Raw genomic sequence first — 25664 nt, forward strand, 5'->3', positions numbered from 1 at the left:
ATTTTTAAACAAAACAAGTACACTTGTAGCAGCACTGGCATTTCATATCCAGTCTTGAAAATGTTTGCCTGAAAAGTATTTTGTTTGTCATGTGTAGGAGGACAGTGAGAAGGTTGCAGGGTTCCTGGAGGACGCTATCTGCCGACACCGGGTCCGAGCGCTCGCCTCTGGGAGCACACAATGAGGAGGGGTCACGACAGCGGCAGGCCCAGACAGAGGGGCCAAGGGTGTTGACCACGCGGATCAAGAAAGGGAGAGGGCAGCAGGCAGGATCACACAGCTGGTAACAAGAGGGGAGCGGAGGGAGCCAGGGACCCAGCTGGGGATAACATGGGGACAAATACAGAAGGACGCTGGCCCTTAACAGTCAGTAAATCATCCCAGACAGAAGGAGGAAACGCTAGCACTGAGAGAGGAACCGAAGGCGCCTCTGGTTGGAGGACCGGAGGCATCATGGCTGTGTTCAGCACTCCCACAGAGCAGTGGAAGATTGACAAACTCCCTGCCTAAAAGGGCTGTCATGCCTTAAGATATCTTGACAACTTAGGTTTTCCATAATGCCACTAATCAGAACGGATATGTTTTACTTACAAATGCAGCAGCTGTCTTTTCAGAGGGACGTTTTATTGCTCATAAGCCTCGTTTGCACTCCAATGTCCACTTTGATTGGTGAAAACTCAGTTTGACATGTAAACAAATTAACAAAGCCTCTCTCCGTCCCAAACAAGAACCTTCACTTTATTACCGTTTTAGGAATTCAATATTCCATCCAACCCGCACTGTTAATATTCATTCAGCTGACTTATTTATTTCTGTTTAACTGTGAACAATAGAGGCATTGCACAAGCCTGTTTTGTTTTGTTTTTTTTGTTTTTTTTTGCTTTATTTTTATGAGCTGCAGAGTTAACACACCTCACTGCACTCTTGGGTTAAAGGCTTTTTCTCCCAGAACTAAACACGCCACGCCTAAATGTAGTGACGAGCAATGAGATGATGCCTCTCTTTTATCCTGTAGTGCTCTTAAGGGTTTTCCCTGTGAAAGTGTTCTGAAAGCCAAAGACTTGCAAAGTGCCTAATATGGCAATGTACTTTGGACAAATATTCCAAATGAAACAGCGGCATCATACCAAATTTAGCAATTTGGAATTTAATGTACTCAGGCTGACTTTTACAGTTTTAAATCCAGACGCATTGATTGATTTGGACTAGTTTGCATCTCTTATCATGAGTCCACAGAGTCAGCCTGTGTGAACATGGAGATGAACTTGACACCCGCTAATGGAAGCTCCATTAAGAACCACAGCCACTGTATATTGGACACATGGATCAAATGTTAATGCTTTCTGCTGCAGTTTATATTAGTTTTGGAGGAGAAAAAAAAAAAGGAATGCGTCACGGGAAGCCTGTGATTTAAAACCATAGTCCTATGTAAGGCTGTTGGTGATGTGATCTTAAGACTTATCAATAAAAAATGCCATATTGTTAATAAATGTTACTGCTATACCTTTTGTTTTTGTTTTTTTGTTTTTTCTGCTGTATTTCCCGAACTATCTGAGGATATTTTCTAACTCTGAATTTGTTTTGTAAATGTGTTTAGAGGTGTTTGAAAGGCAAAATCTACCCAAATTTTCTGAAAATGTATGGTGTTAGTATTTTGCCGTGTCTTTGATTGATAAGTAGAGCTATTATGCATAAGCATTTAGCAGCCTCCATGAAGATTTCCATGAGCTGCAGATGCTAAGACATAATCTCTGATAGGATGAATGGAATATTTTTTGCTTTCAACACATTAATTTACCAGAACCACATCTACTGCTTTTATTTCAGACAATATCAGAGTAAGCATTGGAATTGATTACACTGCAACCCACACAAATACAAAAATAGAATACATCCCTTGAGCTCTACTGGATTTCTGGAGAACCCAATCTTGGCACCATAAAAGACACCATTTGGGTGGATTTTACCTTAACAAAACTGGGCAGTTAAAAAAACAAAACAATAGTGAATCGTCTGATCAGCCTTCAGCAGTATACTCTTGTTTGTCAGACTCACTTAGCTCTGCTTCATTTGTTTCCTGGGTCTGTAAAGTCGCGGTTTCATAACAGTTACGCTGCTGTACAGTCATTGCTTACAGTACTTACTTACTATACTCTGTGTCAAGCCTTTTTATCAGTGTCTCTCTGAAAACAGGAGCCCTGAATTCTCCCAGACATTCACCTACTATAGGCTGTGGTGTACATATTTGTTTGTGGCTATTAAAGGGGTTTACTTTGGACAGAATTTCAATGCAAAGCAGTGCCACTGTTGCTCTCATTTGATCTAGTAAGCTGCATGTCTTAATAGCCTGCAACCATTCAGAACTTTGCATTTTGCCTTTGTCAGTCACAGTTCAGTTCCAGAGGGGACCTGACCAAGAAAATGAATGTTGAGACTGTGCAAACATGAAAAAAAGAAACCCCATCCATATCAGTCTTACTTTACGTCAGATTACTTTTTTCCCGTGACTCTGTTGAATGAAACTTGCCTTTGGATGTGTTCCACTTAAACCTTTGTTAAATATTGTAGCTACTGCAATTAAATACATGACAATAAACTATATGTAAAATGTTGGTTATGTCTGAAATTATTATAATTTATTTATTTATAATATATCATTAGGATTTAGTGTTGTTCATTACTCTGAGATATACTCCAGGTTACAGTTAGGAGGCTATATTTTGATGGTCATTAACACATTTTTCAAAATTAATTTAGTATTTAGTATAAATAAGTAAGTTCTGTTTATACTTAGGATGCATCTGCAGTTTCTTGGTAACAGAAGTGATAATTTAATCAGTGTTAGAAATGCAAATTATCTTATCTAGTCCTTTACCTGTGACCTTCAGGAGGTATTATAGTTATATCAAAACTTACTAGCTGTTGCCAAATTAAACAAATTAGCACAACGAGCAGTTGATCTTTTGTTTGTTATTAAGTTAGAGCACAGGCTTAATTATCAACTTGGAAGACATTTTAAAAGAGTATCCCTCTACAAAGAAATTATTATCAGGAGAAATTACAAGCAGCAAAGTTTTTTAATCATTTTGGATCAGTCTCTTAGAAGCATGTCATCAACCTAGCAGTGTTTCAAGCAATACAATTACCAGACCGTGAGTTATATTTTAGTTTGTGCAAAATAGTTTATAAGATTATTTCACTGTGTAGATTACTGTAGCTGTGACCTTGATTGAGATATCCTCTCTATTATTTATGAGATGGACCAACAACACCAAGACACAAATAGCTAGGCCTACCCAGATTTGTGACCCTATCTATACATCATGTGGTTACAATTTTTTCGGTACACAATTTTGCTCATCAGTTGTCAAATGTATAACCTCATTTAAACACAGTACCCTGGAGAATCAATCAAATATATAGTATCTGATTACAAAACATTCACAGAAGGAATAGTTTACGCTGAAACCGTGGCTACATCCGTGAGTGAAACTCTATGAAAGGGTCATCGACGAACTCTCCATTTCCCTCCCCATCATCGCGAGGGTTTCACTATCGCGATACCTTTCATTGAAAACGTGAGAATCTCGCGAGCGTTGTGCAGTGTGGGCCTTTCCAAGAAGGTGTGCTTCATGGCGGTTACGGAGACTGCGGTAAATAAATTCCTTGATAAAGAGACACTTTGACAATTTTCAGCCACAGTGGTCATTGCGTAAGTAATACGCGAAGTGTGGTAGAATTCAGTTGTACTAAATATGCTTTAAATTGACAATATGTCACTGGGGAAGATAAATGTTACTTCACGCGCCATAGCAATGAACTAGCTAATGTGAGCTAGCTTCTTGCGAGCAACAAAGATCGCCATCGTAAGCTATACGGAAACCAGGCCTCGCTAATCATGTACTGTTTTTGTAATAATTATGCAGTTCAGGTTAATGAGGCGTACTGAAGATGTTTCTTTGTTAATGTCCATATCTACTATAGCTAAACATTTCTTCGGCTAAGGTTTAACCATGGTCCGTCATTGCTATTTCACCTAGCTAGCGTGAGTTTTAATGAAAGCCATCGTTAGCATTAATGTGCATCAAGCTAACGTTAGCTGACCAAAATCTAGGGAAAACGGGCTGGCAATGTGTGGATTGCAATGTAAATAAATAATGCTAGCTGCCTGTTTCTCTTTTTGTTAGTCTGAAGGCATTTTTTATTTCCCCTAGAATTTGTTGAATTGTTAAAGCTTCCCCATCAGTCCTCTTCCCCTTGGGGGCTTTCCTGCCTCAGTCTGGTGGACCCAGCGATTAGCGGGTTGCGTAGGTAAGGAGTTCGTCCGGTCCCACCTGGTTTAAATCCGGGTGTATGTCCTGTATGATAGAATATTTAATAATAATATGTGTTGTGACTTATGATTACAATACACGAAGTATGTTATTAGGAAATTATAGTTATGGATGTACATACAGGCAGGTGTTCGTAATCCAGACTCTGTTTCTCAGTTTTTGTGTGAATTGCTGTTTCTGAATTGCAGGGAGGTGAAGCTCTGACGATGGAGAATGGACAGGGCACAGGCTCCAAGCTTGGCCTGCCGCCTCTCACTCCAGAGCAGCAGGAGGCACTTCAGAGGGTAGGAAAAACCCAGACATACATTATCTACCTGAATGTACCCTTTGTGATAACGTAATTCCTACTGGAAGTTGATATGATCAATGTAAAGCAGCCCCTTTACATGCACGTAAGTACTGGGTTACATTCTGTCGTAACCGTATTTCTTCCACATCACTGATATGAGAAATCTGGTTTTTGGACAGGCAATGAAGAGACCTGATTTCTCCTGTAGAAAGCCAAATTCTTGGTCATGTATACGTTTCTGCTTTACATGTATGGAGGGGCATGACTCAGACTTCAGGCAGAGAAGGAGAATGAACGACGAGATCATTACAAATAGTGATGCATCCTCATATTTAAAATAGCTTATATCAAAGTCTGATTAAAATTAAAACTGTAGCCTGAAGAAGTTTAAAGGTTGGTTTCCTGTTGAAACGAGTAAGCCTTACTTTAAAAATATTGACCTGCTCCATGTATTTGTTATGTGCAGCATGTGCAGATACAGTATTTGCCCGCATTTAGTTTAGCTTATAATGTTACAACAACTCCATGTGCATATGAGGAAATTAAATGTAATGCCTTTCTCCTTTTCCAGGCAAAGAAGTATGCCATGGAACAAAGCATTAAGAGTGTGTTGGTGAAGCAGACCATTGCCCATCAGCAACAACAACTCACCAACCTGCAGGTGAGATGTGTAACAAAATGTTGGTACTCCGCCAAACAAAAAGTTTGTAATACGCCTGTCACCTGTGAGCCTTGATTCTAGACAGAGTATCTTAGCCTTTTTATACATGAGTAATTCAGACATCTGTTGTTTCAGAAGTCTGTTTTGGTTTAGCTCCTTTGGAAGTCTTACTCCCTACTCTGCCATGCTCTGAAAAAAAAAATCACATGTGTAGACCATGTGCCGTTGCTTTTCCTTCTGCTCTTTTTCAGATGGAGAAGATCGTCATTAAGGAATTGGTTATCATGTTAAATGCTTTGCACTTTTAAAGCGGACTTGTTTATGTTTATTGCTGTGTGGTGATTTGTAATTCAGATAGGGGAGGCAACTCCACAAACTGTATGTTGTTTAGAAGGAGGGTCTGAATATAGTTTTAGCCTAACCGCTTTTGTCTATCTAGCAAAGCAATGACCTTTTTGAAAAAGCAAAGCTAAGGGATATCTAACCTACTTTTCAGCACTTTTTTCATCTTTACTGTCTTTCAGATGGCAGCAGTGACAATGGGCTTTGGAGATCCTCTCTCACCTTTACAATCGGTCAATAGATTATTAAATTTTTTTTCTGTGCGCATTCCCAATGGAAAAGGACTGTTACCCTTCTTTTATTGGTTGCTTTGGCAACAACCCCTGCCTTTTTATCTAACCAAAGAATGCATATTTTGTGAGAAAACATGGCTTTCTACTGCTAGGGTACCAGCGACCATGTCCGTAATTCAGTGTGAGATGAATGACCGTTGTTAATCGCTGTAGCATTTGCTCAAGTTGCAATGGAGTAATTTGCATTGGTATTTTTTACAAGAAGATAGCCAAAGCTCTTTGGCTGTCAAGGGGATTTTTTAAGGACTTTGTAAAGGGTTTATAAATATGAGAAAAGTCAAGTCTCTTTGAAAAATATGCATTTGCTTTATTTAAGAACAGAAAGCTCTTGGCATGGGAAGAAAGAGGGATAGCAATCCCTTTAATGGACCAAAATGAGAGAACTGCTGGAACAGGGATCTTTTGGCCATCTCAAAGTCAAGTTTTTTTCAGTCATTGAACTAGTAATTTTTCCATTATGTCATGAATTAGGCACATGTTATATTTTGTTGGTAATAGGAAGAAATGAACAGAAGCAGACTGACTTAAAGGCATCAATAAACACAGCAACTTCTGGTGGTTAAACCATCCCTCCCCTTAGACTTGAGAAGAAAGTTTGAAATGCTTTCATCAAGACTTTGTATGGATTTCGTTTGAACTCCACGATTACTTTTGTTACCTTACTTGCATCCCTGGACTACAGGTCAGTTACTGAAGCCAAATGTTTGTGAGGGCTGTGCATGTCAATCACTTCAGTGTGTTTTCCTCCATATGTCTGTTCCATAGAAACAGAATAGAGGCCATATTAGAATTACAAGTGGCGACATCAATATTTTATAACTGTTATACATGTTAGTTTTTTTCACAAAGTTCTTTCCATTGATTACACTATCCCATTATTACCCTATTTACCTGTCCAGACCCCCTAACTTGGAATTGGCCTCTAATTATTTTTGGGGAAAGCAAGCACAGTAGAAAATACACATTTATTATTAGTGGTTGTGTGTGTGTGTGTGTGTTTGTCTTCCTTTCTTTTACTCTCTAATGCTTATCGTGTGTTGTTTTTCCTGGTTGGTAGGTGGCAGCTCAGCGGCAACGTGCTCTAGCCATCATGTGTCGGGTGTATGTGGGCTCCATATACTATGAGCTTGGTGAGGACACCATCAGACAGGCCTTTGCCCCCTTCGGCCCAATCAAGAGCATTGATATGTCTTGGGATTCTGTTACAATGAAACACAAGGTCAGTGTCATTTATTAAGTGTTAAACCTGGTAAAAAATTCTGCTGTTCAACTTTGAATTAAATGCAAAAGATTATAAATAAAGGTGCGTCAGTGTCTGTAGATGTTCTGTTTTTCTTGTTTTTATTATGGTGCAGGGGTTTGCCTTTGTGGAGTATGATGTGCCAGAGGCTGCTCAGCTGGCTCTGGAGCAGATGAACTCAGTCATGTTGGGGGGGCGAAACATTAAGGTAAGTTGTCTGGAGATATGAGTATCTCTCGAGGTCTTAGGAACACAAGGACAAAGGGAAACAAATGAAAATCTCCTTCTCTATAACAATGTCTTTTTGGAGTAATTTGATTAAACAGGAAGTTGGATTCCTTCCTGGCATTTAGGATGCTGAGTCAGTGTGTTAATTAAGTGCTTTTGTGATACTTAGATTACTAGTGAAATTTCTCAAATATGACTAATTTCTCTCTTTGCTTGTCTGTGTCTGTTGATTTCCAGGTGCGTGTGTATGTCTGGGTGTATGTTTAGTGTACTGTCTGCTTGTGTTGTGTGTTATGCTTCCATGATGTCATCAAGGCTGTTTTAGTGACCAGTTGCAGTAGGATGCCCAGCGGCGCGTGGCGTCGCTCTGTGTCCATGATGTGCTGATGATGGGCTGCGCCTGGTTGGTGTTGCTTGGCCGCCCCATCTGTAGTACAGATCCCAGTCCGACTTAGATGCTCGTCTTACATAGACATTAAAATTCTTTTATCGGAGAAAGGAAGATGTCAGAGTGCATAGCCCTAGCATGAGACATGTATTGCGTTCCCCTTTCGGTGTTGCCACCAGCTCAGCTAGTCACGCTGTGTATAAACCTGGTATTTTAAGATAAAGCTATACTACTTTGTTAAATAGCGTTGCAGTTATTTGCAAAATCAGCTTTGCGTTTGGATTGTAAATTAAGTGATATTTGGTACTAAACGAGTGATTGGATTCGTAACAAAAGTTGGTGTTCAGCTGACAAACATCTCTAAGCGACCCTATTTAATTTGACAATCTAGTTTAGAGTTAATGGTAATTTAAAGTAAATAATAAGTAAGTGCAAACGATCTACGTGATAGACGTGGTAAAGTGATGTCCATAGTTTAGTGCTGTGGTCATGTATTATACATGACCACAGCACTAAACTATGGACAAAGCTCAAAGTTGTACTTAACAAATTTATTAATCATTAATTTATTTATTTAGCTTAATACTGCTCCCTGCTTGCGAAAAAAAAAAAACGGATTTTATTTCTTAGAGTATTTTCGTACTCGGTGGCCATAATTAAGATGATAAGGCTAGACACGGGTTTCAAGCATATACCTGACGGACAGCTTAGTGTCGTGATCGTAGGTGGAGAGTGGCTTTGACTGAACTCGGTGGCTGCCGAAAGTTAGCGCGGCAGGGACATACAGTTTTGCGGGGGTGCGTTCTCGGTGGTTGGTACAATAAACCCCTTACTCAGTAGCCATGCTGGTATGATCTGTGCTATAGGTTGGGCGGCCAAGTAACATCGGTCAGGCGCAACCCATCATTGACCAGCTGGCAGAGGAGGCGCGCGCCTTTAACCGGATCTACGTGGCATCCGTCCACCCTGACCTGTCAGATGATGACATCAAGAGTGTGTTTGAGGCCTTCGGAAGGATCAAGTCTTGCACGTTAGCCAGAGACCCCACTACAGGGCGACACAGAGGCTTTGGCTTCATTGGTGAGCTGGAGGGCCCTCATTCGCTCGTGCTCTTGCGTTGCCCATGCTCTGCTACTAACTACTATTTTTATTCCCTTACAGAGTATGAAAAGCCTCAGTCAGCCCTGGACGCTGTGTCTTCTATGAACCTCTTTGACCTGGGGGGTCAGTACCTACGAGTGGGCAAAGCAGTGACTCCACCAATGCCCCTACTGACCCCCACGACCCCTGGTGGTCTGCCACCTGCTGCAGCTGTGGCTGCGGCGGCAGCCACTGCTAAGATAACGGCCCAGGCAAGTATGAATCCCTTCCAAAGGGATTTAATGGCCTTCCAGGTAAATATAACCCAGATCTAGCTAGAATTGACACCAAAAAGCACAGATGGGCATAGAACTTTTATTGATGTGACTGGGAGAAGGCCAGTTTTGTAGAGATAACATAAAAACAGTAATTGCCCTGATACAGTGTCAATTTAACTGCCCAGAAATATGAGACATTCTTGGCTTAATTTTTAAATCCAGTTTAATGTGTTCAAAACACAAACAACCTAAAACACAATATGGAAGATTTCATTTTTTGGTATAGTGTATATTGTGTAGTTAAATAAGTAATCAAAGCTCCTCCCATTCACTGATTGGGTGTAATACTAAGAGAGTCCTCTCTCTTAGTTAGCACATTGACAGCTATTTTTCAGTGTGAACAGTCGATGACTAACCAGACAGTTGTGTTCATTGTAGAATGTTTCATGACTGAAAGTTTTTACCATCACTGTTGTATATTTATGACTTGCTAAGGATAGTCAGTGATTGTTTAGTAAATCTGTACTGAAATATTGTTGGTGACCTTGATTCTCACTAGAGAGGCAAGATTGAGCTCACTGTGCCATGCTGTGTGATCGTTGACTGTGCTGCCTTGTGCTGTGTTCTGTGTGTTTCCCTTACCTAATGTCTTCGGCCCCCCTCTCTTAAGGAGGCTGTAGCCGGCGCATCAGTCTTGGGGGCGTTAGCTGCGCCCCAACTTCTCGGTCAGCAAATGGGAATACCTCAGGCTGTCATGGCTGCCCAGGCACCAGGGGTCATCACAGGTGTGTTTTAAAAAAAAAAACAAACAAAAAAAAAAAACAGGAGTTTAATTCATCTGAATTATGCTTTAAAGTGCTGTATAAAGCATACAGCTTTGCATGCAACTTACCAGTTTACCTTATGGGTTTAACCAATTCTGGAACTACTACTTTTAAAGGTCTGTAAACTGCCTGATTTTTACTTTTTTTTTTTTTTTTTTTTTTACAAAGGATAATATTTATGTGCACAGAATTTATGTTTATGTTTTTTGTAGCTGAATTAGTAGGTAACTAGTCGCAAAGAAAATTGATGCAGATGTATTCCTCTATCATTATCATTATTATACCTTTTTCAGCATGGCTGCAAAGTTCCCCACATTTTAGGTTCTCAGTTTAAGGCAGTCATAACCCTCACAATGGCTTGACCAGTGTTTACAGTCACAGACCTATTTGTCCACCAAATGTTAAAGTGTCATGGAAATCTAGACCAAAAATCAAACTTGGTTGTTCAGATAACCTCTCGTCTCTCGACAGGTGTGACTCCGGTGCGTCCTCCCATACCAGTGCTTCCCCAGGTTGGTCTTGTGAACCCAGTGCTTGCATCACCGCCAGTCCTGTCTAATCAAGCTGGTGGCTCCAACCAACAAGAGAAGAAAGAGGAGAAAGAAGAGATGCTTCAGGATGGTACAGGGCAGGAGATGTTGAGTGACCAAGAGCACATGAGCATCTCAGGCAGCAGTGCCAGGCATATGGTGATGCAGAAACTGCTTAGAAAATCAGAGGTGAGATTCAGGAAATGAAGGGCCAGAAGAAACGCTATTGGCTTGAGGAAAGCTTTAATTTTCTCTTTTAATGATCAAACTCGTGTTCTGATTGTATTCTCTGCCTTCTTTTCTCCAGTCCACTGTGATGGTGCTTCGAAATATGGTTGGACCAGAGGACATTGATGACGACCTGGAGGGTGAGGTGACGGAAGAGTGTGGCAAATTTGGCTCTGTCAACAGAGTCATTATTTACCAGGAAAAGCAAGGAGAAGAGGAGGATGCAGATATCATTGTCAAAATCTTTGTAGAGTTTTCCATGGCCTCAGAGATGAACAAAGCTATCCAGGCCCTCAATGACCGCTGGTTCGGGGGTCGCAAGGTTGTCGCAGAGGTGTATGACCAAGACCGTTTCAACAGCAGTGACCTGTCTGCATAAAATGTCTGAAATGGTTCACCAGCACCCACCCCCCATACCTGTCGCCCAAACTCATTTCAGCCACAGTCATTGCAGCTAGAGATGAGGGTCTCCGAAACTTGTAATTATGTTTTTATTTTCTTTTTTTAAATTGCTGTTGATATTAATGTTAAACGCCCCATCGGGGGGATTCATTCAGAATACTTCGTGTCAGATTTTGCTTTGTGATCTGTGAAAACTCCCTTTTTGGTGCAAGTTTCAAATTTTTGTAATCCAGTCTTGTAAAACATTTAGGTTATCTTGCTTTAGTTCCTTTTTTTTTCTTTCATGAAAATGCCGGGACATGTAAACACTTTTTCTTTCTATGATTAAAGGTTATTGTTTGTCCAAAAAAGTGTGATGCAAATTGTTTTTATTAAGGTTTGTGAAAGAAGTATCCTTTTGAAGATGTATTTGTACATACGCTTGTGTGTTCTGGTTGTAGAACATAGCATTTGATTACGAAGTAAAAACATTCTAAAGCAACTACTGCTTAGTTGTATTTGTACAGGGGGAAAACAACTTTCCAAACACCTTACAGTATAATCATCTGACTTTGAACAGAGGTATTTTCCTTAATGGTCATTTTTGAGGCCTTTGTTTGTAGAGATTGTAAGCAAATACTGTATTTTGCCTGTATTTTACAAATTGTGGCCGAGGTCTGCTTATAACTACTGTAACTCTGAAAGTCAGCTCTCCTTTTTGGCATACTGCATGTGGTCATCTTTTTTGAAATGCCTGACCACAATGAGTTTGTATTTAGAAACATCTTTAATTATCTTACAATGCAATTGGGAGAGTGTTTATCTTTGCTAGGTTTTATAGTCCTTCATCTCTGCAGTAGCTTTATTTGTGCCACTGTCCAACCAAACAGTTATTGGAGAATATAAGTGGTTGTTTCACAAATTCAGTGCTTGTATTGAATAACACTCTGATGAGAAAGATAATTGCTTAACATGTCATTAAACTGTAAAAGCAACTGTTGAAGTCATGAAAATCAAACTTTGGCCTAGATGCATGGTTTTGTTTACTTTTGTGCTCAAGGACACTACTAGAAAATGTTTTGTAAAGGCTACTTACATGCACATAATCATTTAGCCCTACTCTGATGTCATTTGTGGACTGAATACATGCATGGGACATAACGGGACAGCTCAGCAAAAATAAAGTAACAGTAAGCAGTGGAAAACTTTGGGCGGTTTGCTCAAGGAAATTAAACTTGTATTAGCCATTTATGACACAGTTACTTAATATTTTCCAGGCGTGAGTAAATCTACTGCTTTTGAGATTTGAATAAAGCTAGTACTCTGGTGACGCTAGTGTCCGCCGCTAGGTGGAGCTATAAAGTAACGTGTGGCCTCTCCTACAGGGACGCAAAGCGGCGGTGCTCCAGCTCAAATCTAGCCCAGCCCCCCACACGCCAAACCGGCCTCCCTCGGCTCAACAAGGGGAGGGAAGTGCGGCTGTTGATGAAGCTCCTGTTACTGCCGCTGGCATTTTACCTACGTCGCACTGGAAGAGTGGTCACTGAGAAGTTTCCTTGACGTCTTTGGGGATGTTGTTACTACACACACCGGTTAACAAGGTGCTTTCCGTAGCTTTCGTGATACAAGTGTTAGCTAACAGCAGCTAGGCACAAAGGCGTTCAGTCAGCTACTAGCCGATGTTAGCTAATGGTAACTAGCCTGCTAACAACACAACCGGTGAGGACGAGCACATCCTTGCGCAGCAGTGCCCGGGTTAATCTCTGCTGACTAGCTCCGTGGGATATGTTAGCTGTTTTGTGATACATGTTTATCTGTAACCTAACTCAAGTGGTTGTATTAACAGTCGCCACTCATGACTGGGCCACTTAAAGCAACGTTTCTGCAAACCTGGGTCGTTGGCTGCATCTTTTTCAGCTAGCCACGGCAGAGCGTCGGACTTATTCAGGGATGGTGGCGGTAGCAAAAGAAGCTAACGTTGCTCCGTCGGTGTGAAGAAGTGAGAGCAAGAAGTGAGGAAACGCTTTAGCCAATTGGGAGGTCTCGGTTTTGTTTATGTTAATTACAATTCCGGGGTGGATGACGCTGGGACGAACCTGACAATCCTTGAACACAGCTGAACTGAAACTGGGAATATCGCTAACAGATCGAAGGGATTATTTTTTTGTCTCTAAGTGGATTTCGGCCTCCTTTTCAGGGTCGTCGTGGGAACACAGTGAGTTTTTTGACATTGAGTGAGCCCACTCCCACAAAATATTCTCTGTCCCAGCGACCTTCCCCCCTGCTTCACCCTCCGATGCGGAGAATTCAGTAGCACCGGCAACCTAATTCCCCACGGCGGCCGGACATGCTGAAGTGTATCCCCCTGTGGCGCTGCAACCGCCACGTCGAGTCGGTGGACAAGCGGCATTGCAACTTGCAGACAGTACCTGATGAGATATTCCGCTACAGTCGCAGCCTGGAAGAGCTTCTCCTTGATGCCAATCAACTCAAAGAGCTACCAAAGGTATGCAGAGTTCACACACCAATAATATCTCCTCTGCGTCAATCAGTGTCTATATTTGTGTCTCATGTTGATGGTTTTCTATGCTAAATTTACCCTGCATCACAACACACTTGTACACAGTTGGTGTTTTATTCATATGTGTGAAAAGCAAAGGTCACTGCCAGGTGACATAAGCAGTAAAACAGCTTGCATATTACCTGCTCAGGTACTTCCTTAGCAGCATAGCTACCTCCTTCTTTGCTTTCTTGGAAATGGGTTTGGTCATTCTGGCCTGCAGTGCTGTAACAGCATTAGATAATGATAGCCACAAAGTAGCTGCTGTTGAAACCACCCATTATAGAGTACATTTTTGTTTTAATTTGCACATAGAAAACAGAATTTCAAAGGTGTCAAACAATGTAAACTTTTGGAAAAACACTACAACTACTTAATGCTTTTCATTTTTTGATGGCCCATGTTGACAAGGATTTCATAGAACATAAATTGTGGAGAAAAGTGGACCAGAGTGATGGGATGGTTCAGTCATGGGCTCTGTGGGTCCTGGGTGTATTTGCTGCATGTTCAGAGGGATTAGTCCAGACCAAAACAGCTGGCACAAACCATGTTGCCTATAGTAATGGCATCAGTGGTTAGTTGGAGCGGCTCAGTGTGGGAAGGCATGCGTGGAATGAGTTGCAACGCTGTCCCCACCCACACTCCCACTATTTAAAATATGACAAAAGTTCTCTTTGCATGGCCAAGGAGTTTATTTTAAGGTGAACAGGATTATTGTTGGTCTGTTTTCCTTACAACTCTTCAGAGCAATGGAATAAAACATTTGCCTGCTGGACTTTCTCCTAGTTTTATTAAGTGTAAGGCATTGTTCATTATAAGGGCATGGCACTGGCTGTGATTGTGATGGAGCAGGGGATTTTTATGAATACACTGCCCAGTAGTAGATGGTGTCACTCTCTCTCCCATTTCATGGCTTTAAGTTAGTGGTTCAGTGGAAGGGACAAGTGGCACATTCACTAATGAAGTTTGTTAACAAGTCAAGGTCAACAGAGGCTAAAGTGTTGACACAGGGCTGCCTGTTACTTTCTGGGAATCGTAAACAATAGAGCTTTTTTTGGTTTGTCTTTTGGCAATGGATGCACATTTATTGTAGAAACTAGTTTTGGCTATTCACTTGTTGTTTTGGTAAGTTATGCTCATACTCAAAGCACAAAAAAGACCACAATGCCAATTTGCTTTTGCTTCTGAGTTCTTCGTTTTCTAATATAGGTATATTTTATTATAAAGAGTCCTTATTTTAGATCTTATTTTAGATCAGCCCTCACTGTGTAAATTTGATGAAAGATGTTTTTTGTATGACTACCCTGGGGACACGAGCTTGACTGTAGGTTTTGGCACAGATGAACGCCTCAAAAGACACGCATACAACAGTCGCTCAATATTTAACCTGTCTTCAATGTTGTTAATGGGATAGGGCCATTTCTTGGCACAAAAACTGAGACCTGCTTTGCCTGATGAGGCTTACCTGCCAACAGACAGTGCGTTTCCTCCCCCTAGTTCATACCTGTTAGACATCCACAGTGTACCTGGAGCATAGCCCCTGAAATACTGAGTGATGGATATACACATACAATTAACTGACACAGTCTCTATGTGTGGTGCTGGATTCTACCAGGAGACATAAATGCATGGTGACAGAATGTCTCGTGTGGTTGCGGTGAATACATAGCGTGCAGACACAAAGCATATGGCCTCTCTCTGGTCCTCAGAGTCAGCAGGGCTCCAGTGAGGGAGCAGTTTGAGAGGTCAGGGCCATACAGGGTTTGAAACAAGAGCAGTGACTGTATGATGATGGTATTACTATAATGAGCCCAGAAGTGAGTAAGGGACTGAATGCCTTTTGCATTTTGTGCTCCTTCCTTGTCATTGTGTATTTAAGTCAGATTAGTTTTTGGACTTGCATGTCAGTTTTTGTCTGTTTTTAGATGTCGGTCTAACACCCCAGGTCATTTTTTGCCCGTCAGTTCACCCCATGTGTTTATAAACGAGGCCACCTTCCACTACAAACAGTCTGAACAATGTTGGCATGCGCATTGGCTTTGCCATCATGTACAACATATGCTATAGACTGAGAATAATCGGCTCAGAGGTGACACCTTCATGAACTGTCACTTCTTTTAAAGCGGGGCTGCAAACTGTCCTGGGACACAGCCATGAGCATGCAGGCCAGTCAAGCAGGGTTAGTCTCAGTCAGGTGAATTTATGTGTGCAGTAAGATGTTGAAATCATTGAAATAGACAATGATATAATCAATACAGTCATTAAATTATTTGAAACGCACCAAACTCTTTTTAAATTAATAATGAACAATAAAGCATGACTTGTAGCTGTGTTTAGAGCAGTGCTGCTGGGGATGGATGGTTTAGATCGTATTGGTAGGGTTTTAACGCAGTGAACAGATGGAGATTTAACAGTTTCTTAAGTTTGCTGTGACTCACCCCCACCGCACTGCCCACCAATCTTAGATTATGCTCTCTGTGATAATGGTATCTCCATTTGCCTCACCAAGAACATTATAGGTTTGTTAAAAAAAAAAAAAATTTAAATGTTTGTTTTGTTTAATATGGGCTCAGATGGTGTCCAAGCAATGACTATTACATGGTATTAAAGCATGACATATCTGTATGAAATGAGTTTAGAGGACCTTTTAAGTCGGCAGCTAGTCAGGAATTCCCCTCATGCTCATACATCCTTAGCTCTTAATGCTGCATCGTGGCTCTTTTTTCTCATTGGCCAAAAACTAATCTGAGACAGTCCTTAATGGGTCTTTTGTTTCGCTCTTAAGACATTTCTTTGTGAGTTTGCAAGTAGTTTAACCATAAAGGAGCCATACTAATAATTAAAACACCAAAACAGAAATGGAGACAACATTGATCAAGAATTTATACAAGTCAGCCTCTGTTTCTTATTGATGAAGCTTTAATGTTTTTCTGTCAGTTATTGAAGATGTGCTTGTAATTGTCTGGTTACAAGTAATAATCCATAATACATATTTACATATACTTGTTCTGTGTTTGTAGTTGGGAAGTTTGAACCGAAGTGATCTGAATTTCTTTTTGCTGCTTTGAAAAACTAGCCCTGCTTCAAAGATCATGTTGAGGAAGAGGGAATTATCTTTTTAGCCATTCTCAAGTCCCATGACAGGCTACAAAGAAGTCCATTCACCAGTCTGATTGCCCCCCCCCCCCCCCCAAGTGTTTCCTGTGTACATTGCACTGCCCCTGACAAAGCTTACATTAAGCATATCATTACTCAAATGATCATTTTAAAGATTTGTTTTAGGTCAGGTACACCTGCTTAAAAACACAGGGAGAGCCCTTTTTGGAGGAGCTAGGTGGACTGCAGGTGCAGTAGGCAGCAGCCCAAATAACAGCTCTAACACATGTAAAGGACTGAGTATATGTACTTGTTCTTGTTTTGGCTTTACCATAGTTGAAATAGGGAACAAATCCCTGCAGGGTGTGTCCCCATGAGACTTTGAGAAACAGGTTTATGTTGCTCCTAGTCTTATTACTTAATAGGATCTTTTGGTCACAGTTGATATGCTACAGTACTGATTTCCTGTCTCAACACTTGCCACAACCAGAAATATGAGAACTGTTACAGCCTATAACTGGCCTATGAGGACACATATCATTAGTGTATCATAGTGAACACATGCCTGATTTCATGAGTTCACCAGCCATTAGATACATCTATGGTTGAGCAGCTGAGAGAGCGGAGGTGTATGTTTACATACTTGGTACTCTGAATAAAAGAGAAGTATATGTGCATGGTAAATAGGAAGGATGACTATGCAGTCTTTTTAATCCTCAACTGTCACCAGTGCCCTCTCTGTGTGTCCTAACAGATCTGTGGCTAAAGGGCAGATTAGGGCTTCACCCGGCCGTGAAAACGCCCCTCAGCACCACAGTTCTGACCCCCCTGCATACAGGCCAGTGTGTTTCAGTGAACGCCTCCTCTGGGATCTGCTTTTCTGCCATGTGGGTCTTTCTTCGAGCACATAAAACGCACTGATAAAAATCTGAATTCTTTTCTCTTGAGTCCCTTGTGTATGTTAAGCCTCGGGTCAAGTGAAACCCAAATTAGGCCCCTTCACTCAGCTCTGGCTGAACATGAATTGGTCTACCATTGTTTACCCAAGCTTGAATGGTCAAGTGTTTGATTTTATGTCTTTGTTTCATGAATCTCTTGTGGAAGATTGAAAAATGGTTTTGATTTGAGAGTGAATGGCCCTCCACTCATTTACTGTATAATTCCTGAGAAAGGTGTCTGAAAAATGCAGCCTGGGCTTTAAAGCCAAAAGTTTAATGCTCACTAAGCAAAGTTTGCTTTAATAATCTAGGTCACGTACACTTAACACTTTATCCTCACAGTGTATTCTGGAGTTCTGCCGTCTGTCCTCCCTCCTTCAGTTTCCAGTGAACTCTACAGGAGAGCCCTGGTTTGTTTCTCCCCAGCGAATGGCTGAACTAAGCTAGGACCAAAGATAAATTACACCTGCCACTGGCCTCTCTGCGGTAGAACCGCATTGTTACTCTGGCTCAGCTCTTTCTCACTCTCCTGTGCTCCTCTTTTCTGCTTTGGTAAAACGTGTCGAAGCCAGAAGTGCTATTGTTCACATCGCGTGAAAAGATCTAAAATAAGATTTGTTGTGTGAATGTTTTTTGTTTCGATGTATCAGGCCAGACTTGAAGATTTCCTCAGTTTGCAATTGTAATTGACCCTACCCCCACAGTGACTGAGTGGCCCACATCCGTAACAAAAACAGAAGTGGAGTTTTCTTTTTCTTTTTTTTTTAAACTTTTGTAATCAATCCCCCCCAATACATGATTGGGCTGTGTCGCGGTGCCTGAAAAGTGAGAGATCCAGAGCTGAGGCCATGAAGAAGCAACAGTGAGAGAGATGTGAATTTCTTTTTGATGCAAGAGCACATTCAGCAGGTTTCTTTGTCTGAGCTGATGACCAGCTGGTCTCACATCCTGCCTACCCCCCTCCCCCCTATCTGGAGGGACCAAGGGGTAATGGGAGGTGTGAGTGTGTGTGAGAGAGAGAGAGAGAGTTAGTGAGTCAGTATGATGTGGGGGTAGTGGTGGGGGTGTATTTTATTCCGGAGATGGATTAACAGGAGAAGGGCGGGGCGGTTGGGGGGCTCTGGCACCTCACCAGTGGAGCTGAGCTCCACTGATCCTCGGTCCTCGGGGACTGTGGTGTTAGACCCATCCATCCATCCATGAACACTGGAGTCTGGGCCGATATGCATTGTCAGGTGGGAAAGAAGCAGTCAGAGAGCTGGTCACAAAGCTAACAGCTAGTCCCCTGGAGACTTTTGCAGGGTGTAGATGGATATTTTGCTTTGCTGTATCTGACAAGTACACACACAATCTCCCTCCTTCCTTCACTTTCAGTTTGAGAAATAATGCATTCTTCCTGGGAAATGGCAGTAATGTCAGGCCTAAAGTGCTAATCACAATGTTGCTATATAGCATGGATATAGACAGTTCCCACTAGTATGTTTGATGTGAACCTGCACACCAGTGGTGTCAAAGTGCATGTGGATGTGCTGCCCTGCTTCCTTTTACAATAGTGGCCTATTCCTCAGTGTCATTGCCCTTAAATGTAGCTTTTATTTGCTTTATTTTTTTTGCCTCCAGAATTCAATCCCTGCCTGACACGTCCCATCTACAGTTAATCACCACAACAGTTTTCGTCATTGATCAGTTGTTTCGAATCATTTTTCAAACCAAAAAGACAAACATTTGCTAATTTCAGCTGCTCAAATGGAAAGATTTGATCATTTTAAATTGAAAATCTTGCAGATTTTGGAGTGTGTATTGGACAAAACAAGTAATTTGAAGTTTTGGCTCTCTGCTTGAGAACGTGTGATGGGTGTCTTTTTTTTTCTTTTACTACTTTTTGACATTTTCTGGAATTAATTATTACAAGCAAAAGTTGGCAGATGATTCAATGAAAGAATGATCATTGGTTACAAGTCTATGAGGCAGAGAAATACAGAAGCTCTCAATCACATTATTATAATGTTGGTCCCACCATGTGTAGTCCAATTGTCTTTCAGCACAGTATCATTTCCTGTTCAAGGTTGGACTGTCACATGACATGCATCCAATGATTCCCTGCCTCACTGCAGTGGCACTGTGATTTGGACCTGACACTGTCTCACCACTCTGCCATGCACTCTGGCCTCGGTAGCCAGTCTCAAAGGTAAACACAGAGGCAAAGCTCTAGTGAATAATTGATGGCAGTGGTGGCAGCTGTTTGCGATAGGGGAGAGTCTGTGGCTTTGCTGCATGTCCTGCTGGAGCACTGTGATAGGATAGGAGATCTGTTGGCTCCTTAAATCCTTATTTCAATTTAACAAACTTTTTCCACCTTTTTTTTTCCACCTTAACTGATAAAAAATCAATTTCGTCTCAAGTCGGATCATTTTAGGGCTAAAGCTAACACATGGGTCATATTCTTGATCAGTCGATTAATTATTGGGACAATAAATGTCAGGAATAGTAAAAGTTGTCATTGCAATTCCAAAGTGAAATCTTGAAACATCTTGTTTTGTCCAACCAAGAGTCCAGATCTCAAAAATATTTAATCTGCTATTCAATAAGACATTGAAAAGCAGCAACTCCTCACAAGAAATGCTTGGTATTTTTACATGAAAAAAATATAAATAATTGCAGATGAATTGTGGTTTATTGACTAGTTGATTAGCTGACTAACCATTTTAGCTCTAGATAATTTTATAAGACTTCAGAAAATACATTTCTGGCTGACATAAGAGTCTTGAAAATCTAACTTTTAAATTTGAAAATCACATTACTGCATAGGTTCTGTCCTGAGTAAGAAAAGGCTTGAAAATAAAGTATTAATTGCTGTCTATAAAAAGGCTTGGTAAACACAAGACTCCCTTATCAGCCAGTTGTAATTACCTTGTACATGGTTGGTTATTTCCCATCCTGTTCCTATCCGTCTTGTGCCAGATGTTTACTCTGCTTGAGTAAACCTTCTCTTTGTAGCTTTTGCACGTTTTCAACAGGTGACGTTTAGGCCACAGACTCGAAAAGAGAACGCTGCTGCAGATGAACACATGAAGTTTAGAGTGGTTAAATTCAGCACTGACATTTCTTTGGGGTTTGATGCTGATCCTGAACCTTTTGATCATACAGGAGCTCAGGAACTACACTCTCAGTCACACAAACGGGCCTTTTGAGGCTAATCTGTCAGGGTGCTGATGTCCCTGTGGGGGGAATAGGTCGCCTGGGATGGCATTAAAACTGACCACAAACAAATGCTGCCCTTTATCTGCTGGCCACACACAGTCATTGAAGGCCTCTATCTGTCACCGTGAAACCTGATAGCCCACGTCCTCAGCCTGGTGTTCTTTCTCTACCAGTGGTTTTGGATGGGTCTCGGTCCCTCACCTTCAGCTCTCTTACAGCCATCAGATTTAACATTCACAGAAGATAATGCCAAGATTTAGAAATAGTGTTTGAATTTAGCAGTAGTAAAGGAAATTGGAGTTTAACCAATCAGCAACCACTTCTTCTACACAACAGCTACCACAACAGAGCAGCTCACTTTTATATTATGTTGAGAAACAGGTGGCCAGTTCAGAATGTCTTTCTGTCTGGGCTCATCCCGACTCCACAAAGCACCGGTTTGTTTTTCTATGGGGCAACTCGGACACTCGGGCAGTGTCTAGGTTTGGTCAGTCTGATTTGTTGATGCCTGTGTTTTTCTTGTTGATTCCTTTTTGTTGGGAGCGTCTCTTGTGAGCAGGAAGTGGGAATAATCAAGTGAGCTATGGAATGCCCTGTTTTGTCCACTCTGGACTTTTTTTGTGGAGCATTGAGGGATCTCTAAGTCCGGGCATGAAAACAGGAGGCTTGAGGAAAAAATTGGCTTATGTTCTATTGTTGTTTACTCAAGCTCTCTCCTCCCTCCTTGAACAGCACTGATTCTGTTTATTTCCCCGCCCCTCCCTCTGACATTTACACACACTCAGAAGCTTGCAGTGTCCCAGACTGATAGTGTGTATGATACGTGATGTAAAGCTCCATGTTTCTCCATATTCCTACAAGATGTGTCACCAACCTGCAAAGGAATGTTAAGCCTAAGAGCTCAACAGTCATGATAAAGGAGTACAGTAATAAACTTACGGCTGCAGCAGTGTTTACTACCGTCATGGTCTGCACCACTTGTACACTCTTCACTTGACTCACTATCTCACCGCCTGTCATCTACAGGACTCGAGAGTACAAACATTTGGTTCCATTTGGGGAATATTTTTCCCCAACCAAGCCAATTTTTGATTGATGACTGTCTCCAAACATCTATGTCATGCATTTCTGAATAGCAGAAAAGTTTGCTCTCCATTGAGAACCGCTGTCTCTCTACTTTTGAGCTTCCTGAGTTCTGTGATAACTGCCACAAATGGACAGTATATCAGCCTACTAAACCTAAAGCATTAGTTACTGAATTAAATCTGTCTTAAAATGTCACAGTTGATGGAAACACGACAAGTGTGTGATCTGAATGTACACAGCAAAATAACAGGCCAACACTGATCAATCGTGACCATGAACTAATCTGATATTAAAAATGTGTAATAATCAGCGATACCGATTGTTTGTAGTTCTGTTGAAGAGCTCCCGTGAGACAGCTGGGCAGCCATTTATGTGTTGCCATAAATACTTTTTCCGCACGTGTATTTCTAGAACAAATTTGTGTCCGAGTATCTCACTGCCTGTCTGATAAAATACAAGTATGTGTATAGTACAGAGAGTATTAACTGGGCCCTACTGCAGGGCTCAGTGATTTGAATTTTCTGATCATTAACACTTTTTATTGACTGAATAATCATTTACAACTTATCTAAATTGCTGTTATCTACTTCTCTTCCAGATTGATCACAGTATTGATTTATCCAGTATCACTGAATTTTACAGACGCATGTTTTCTTTGTCGATATATGTAGGAAACAGTCCATAAATAAATAAATACACTGCTACTCCCTTAAAGGGGTGTTATTCAGATTTTATCATATTTTTCTTCTGATTTTCTCACATCCCCACTGTCAAATTACAAAATATGCTGCTTCCTGTACCAAGGAGCTCTGTAACCTTCATCCACTTGGAACAAATCACAAATTCCTGAAGTTGCTTTAATGCATTTTCTTCTCGCCCTTGTGTATGTCAGTTCTGCATGGGTTTGTTTTGTCTAACTTTGGCAGAGCATAGTTATCATTTAATAGCAATTTTAATAGCAATTTTTGTCAATTTCAAATGCTACTCGAAATAAAGCTGTCCACGTCCAAAGATTAAAATGATCAAAGTCAATAATCTTTTAAAATGATAAAAGTCAATAATCTATATTGCATAGTTGAGCTACTTTCCTGCAGCCCTGCTACAGTCACAAACTGACAGATATGAATGAAAGCTGGAATCATTACCCCCAAGCAGCACAGCTGTGTAAAAGTACAGAAGAAACACTTTGGGAGCATTTGAATTTCTGTATGAGGCACTCTCCAATAGGGATGGTAATCGAGAACCGGGTCCAAATTGTCCAAATCATATGCCTCAGAGCTTATCAGTTCCTTTTTATCAGTTGCACTTTGCAAAACAATTACGTCAAACACATGGTGTCTATGCTGCTAGAAACTTGGAACAAGGAGTCGTGGCACAGAGGAAGAAACTGTCCAAAGTGTGGCTTCATTTCACAAAGAAAGATGACACTAGTGCTAGTTGTAATATCTGTAAAATGGTAAATTCAAGTAAGGATGGAAACACCAACAGTAAGCTGAAAGATCTTTCTACAGAACAAGAGCTTAAATTCCACGAATGCCTGTATTTGACTTTACGCACAAGAGCCACTGCTTCTCAACCAAGCGGCTTGTCTGTTACTGAAGGTAACTATCCTCTATGTTATAACAACATTTGCACCACGCAGGCTGGCACAGCAGATTCTTTCTCTGACTAAGAAAACCTAAATGAAAACAGCAGTTAAACAGCAAAACTTTTGCATAACACATGCATGTTTTTCCCTCTGTCAGCCTCCTTTTTTTCCCTTACAGAAAACAGATCAGGAATTGACAGAGAATCAGACCGATAAGCAGAATTGATAATGGCATCGGTATCAATAGAATCTTATTAATTCCCATCCCTAGTCTCTTGACCACTTGTTCTGACTTGAAATTTTTTTTTCCTCAGATATGAGGGATTTAAAAGGAAAAGGTGTTGCACGGTTATGGTTGGTTAATTGGTTACTGAGCAAACACAATATAACGCAGGCTGAATGTGAGGGTTGTGCCACATGACCAGTTTTAGGCTTCTAATAGAGAAGTGCTGATGGTTGAATGTTTATGTGTATGACAGAGAATAGATGTGAGAGGTCAATAGAAAGCACAGCAGGGTTCTTTGGAGACAACAAAGCAGTACGCACGCATGTATGTGTCATGCTCATGCCAGCGATAAATACCAAGCCAAGCAGTAACAGGCTTGTAGAAAAGAGATGGCAGCAATATTTCTCCACTATGAGTGTGTGCGTGTGCACACCAGCGGGCCTGTCAGTCAGCCCCCCAAACACATCTTTTCATCTCCAGTGCAGCAGTCCAGATTTTCTGCTCACCGTTTGACTTTTTTTGTGAATATGATGGCCTCAGCAGTTAACCCTCTCCTTTGCCTTGTCTTGTGTTGATGCCTCAGCTTTCAATTCAGTTGATGTGGTCACAACAGAACAGCTGGATCTGATGAGTGATTCAGTACGTGTTGATCGTTAGTGCATTGTCTATAGTAAGAGGTCAGTTATTTTAAGTTGAGAAATTGGAACAACTCACAATGCAACACTTTGTGTTCATTGTCTCTGTTTTATTCTCTCAACAGGAAACTTTCTAATTATATTTTTTCCATCGTTGTTGTGTAAGAGAGTTCGGTCAAACGTCACAAAACAATATTTAGACTCCTGGAGCAATAGAAAATAAAAAATATATTTTGTGCTCAGGCTTGCACTTCTGTGTTTTCTAGTCTTTTATTAAAAAGACTGAAGGGTTTTCTCCAGTTGTGGTACACTTAATATGACTGGTATTTTTAGCAAGTTTGCCTCAGCTTTCCCTTAATAATGGTTTTGCTAAAGTGTGAAACATTGGAGGAGAAGTAAGCAGCTTGGTGTGCTCTGTGTAATTAACTCTGCATAGCTGTGTTTGCACTTCAGCACGTGACATCCGAGGAAATACAGGCATGCCTGGAATCTCCAGGAGCTTGCCCTGCCCTCTGGAAGCTCCACTCACTCCTCTGTCTCACTCTCACATACACTTGAACTTACTCATTTTACATTCCTGTTGGTGAAGCCCACACACAGACCCTATACATAGACCAACACTGAAGCATGCATGATACGCACATCTTGCTTCTGTTGAATTCTGAAGCTTAATCATCAGTCTCCCCCTGTTTAAATATGAGTCTCATTTCATTCTAACAGTGTTGTAATTAAGCCAGCTCATGTTCTTCTGGGCCTTAAAACACAAATGGGAATACTTGAAGGTGCTCATCTGAAAGAATGTAAGAAAAACCTCAACAGTAATTCTCAATTAACTGCCTATGTGTTTTTGTTCATATTTTGTAAGGTGATTTCAGCTCATTTAGCAGACGCAAACAATACCCTGCTGATTTTTAGACGTAGCCTGACAAGACTTTAAGATTCAAGTCAAACAGACTTAAGAACAGCTTCTATCCCAGAGTTGTATGAGAAGTGAACACTGCCAAACACTGACATTGACCTGTGTGACTATCTATACTACAATACTTAGTTACATTTACAAAACACTGCGGAGATGTTTATATTCTGAATGTACTTTTTTATGTATATATTCCTAACTGCACCACTTGAACTTAGTTACACTACTGTAACTCAGTAAATGTGCAATATTGTCCAGTGCAGTCGTATTGTTTTATAGGTTATAGAAAATATATACATTTCATATTTTATTTAAATATTTT

At 40.9% G+C, this 25664-nt stretch overlaps 3 protein-coding genes across 26 annotated transcripts in view; all 3 read left to right on the top strand.

Moving 5' to 3' along the window:
- Positions 1-2612, top strand: part of LOC130161177 (nuclear receptor-binding protein 2-like) — a 36929-nt gene extending 34317 nt beyond the window's left edge. Inside the window, exon 18 of the mRNA XM_056364242.1 lies at positions 98-2612. Coding sequence (XP_056220217.1) covers positions 98-184 — 87 coding nt within the window. The 3' untranslated portion in view covers positions 185-2612. The remainder of the gene's footprint in view (positions 1-97) is intronic.
- Positions 2613-3569: 957 nt separating this feature from the next.
- Positions 3570-12114, top strand: LOC130161229 (poly(U)-binding-splicing factor PUF60-like). 6 transcript variants are annotated; one of them, XM_056364361.1, is made up of 12 exons: positions 3593-3653; positions 4215-4311; positions 4523-4618; positions 5195-5284; positions 5809-5859; positions 6977-7138; positions 7275-7367; positions 8642-8855; positions 8937-9169; positions 9804-9918; positions 10429-10676; positions 10795-12114. In XM_056364361.1, exons 3-12 carry the CDS (start codon positions 4541-4543, stop codon positions 11092-11094), a joined length of 1584 nt encoding a protein of 527 aa, XP_056220336.1. In that variant the 5' UTR covers positions 3593-3653; positions 4215-4311; positions 4523-4540; the 3' UTR covers positions 11095-12114. The 6 variants fall into 6 exon arrangements, with proteins under 6 accessions (XP_056220335.1, XP_056220338.1, XP_056220339.1 ...); XM_056364362.1 differs by having other exon boundaries at positions 3627-3712; XM_056364360.1 differs by lacking the exon at positions 4215-4311 and having other exon boundaries at positions 3570-3653.
- A 423-nt stretch (positions 12115-12537) lies between these two features.
- scrib (scribble planar cell polarity protein) overlaps positions 12538-25664 on the top strand; it is a 64251-nt gene continuing 51124 nt past the window's right edge. For 18 of the 19 annotated variants that reach the window (XM_056363654.1, XM_056363635.1, XM_056363640.1 and 15 more), the window contains exon 1: positions 12538-13602. In XM_056363654.1, the coding sequence (XP_056219629.1) occupies positions 13444-13602 (159 nt within the window). In that variant the 5' untranslated portion in view covers positions 12538-13443. The remainder of the gene's footprint in view (positions 13603-25664) is intronic. The other variant, XM_056363653.1, reaches the window with a different exon arrangement.

Source organism: Seriola aureovittata, chromosome 20, assembly GCF_021018895.1.
Source record: "Seriola aureovittata isolate HTS-2021-v1 ecotype China chromosome 20, ASM2101889v1, whole genome shotgun sequence".
Taxonomy (NCBI): Eukaryota; Metazoa; Chordata; class Actinopteri; order Carangiformes; family Carangidae; genus Seriola; species Seriola aureovittata.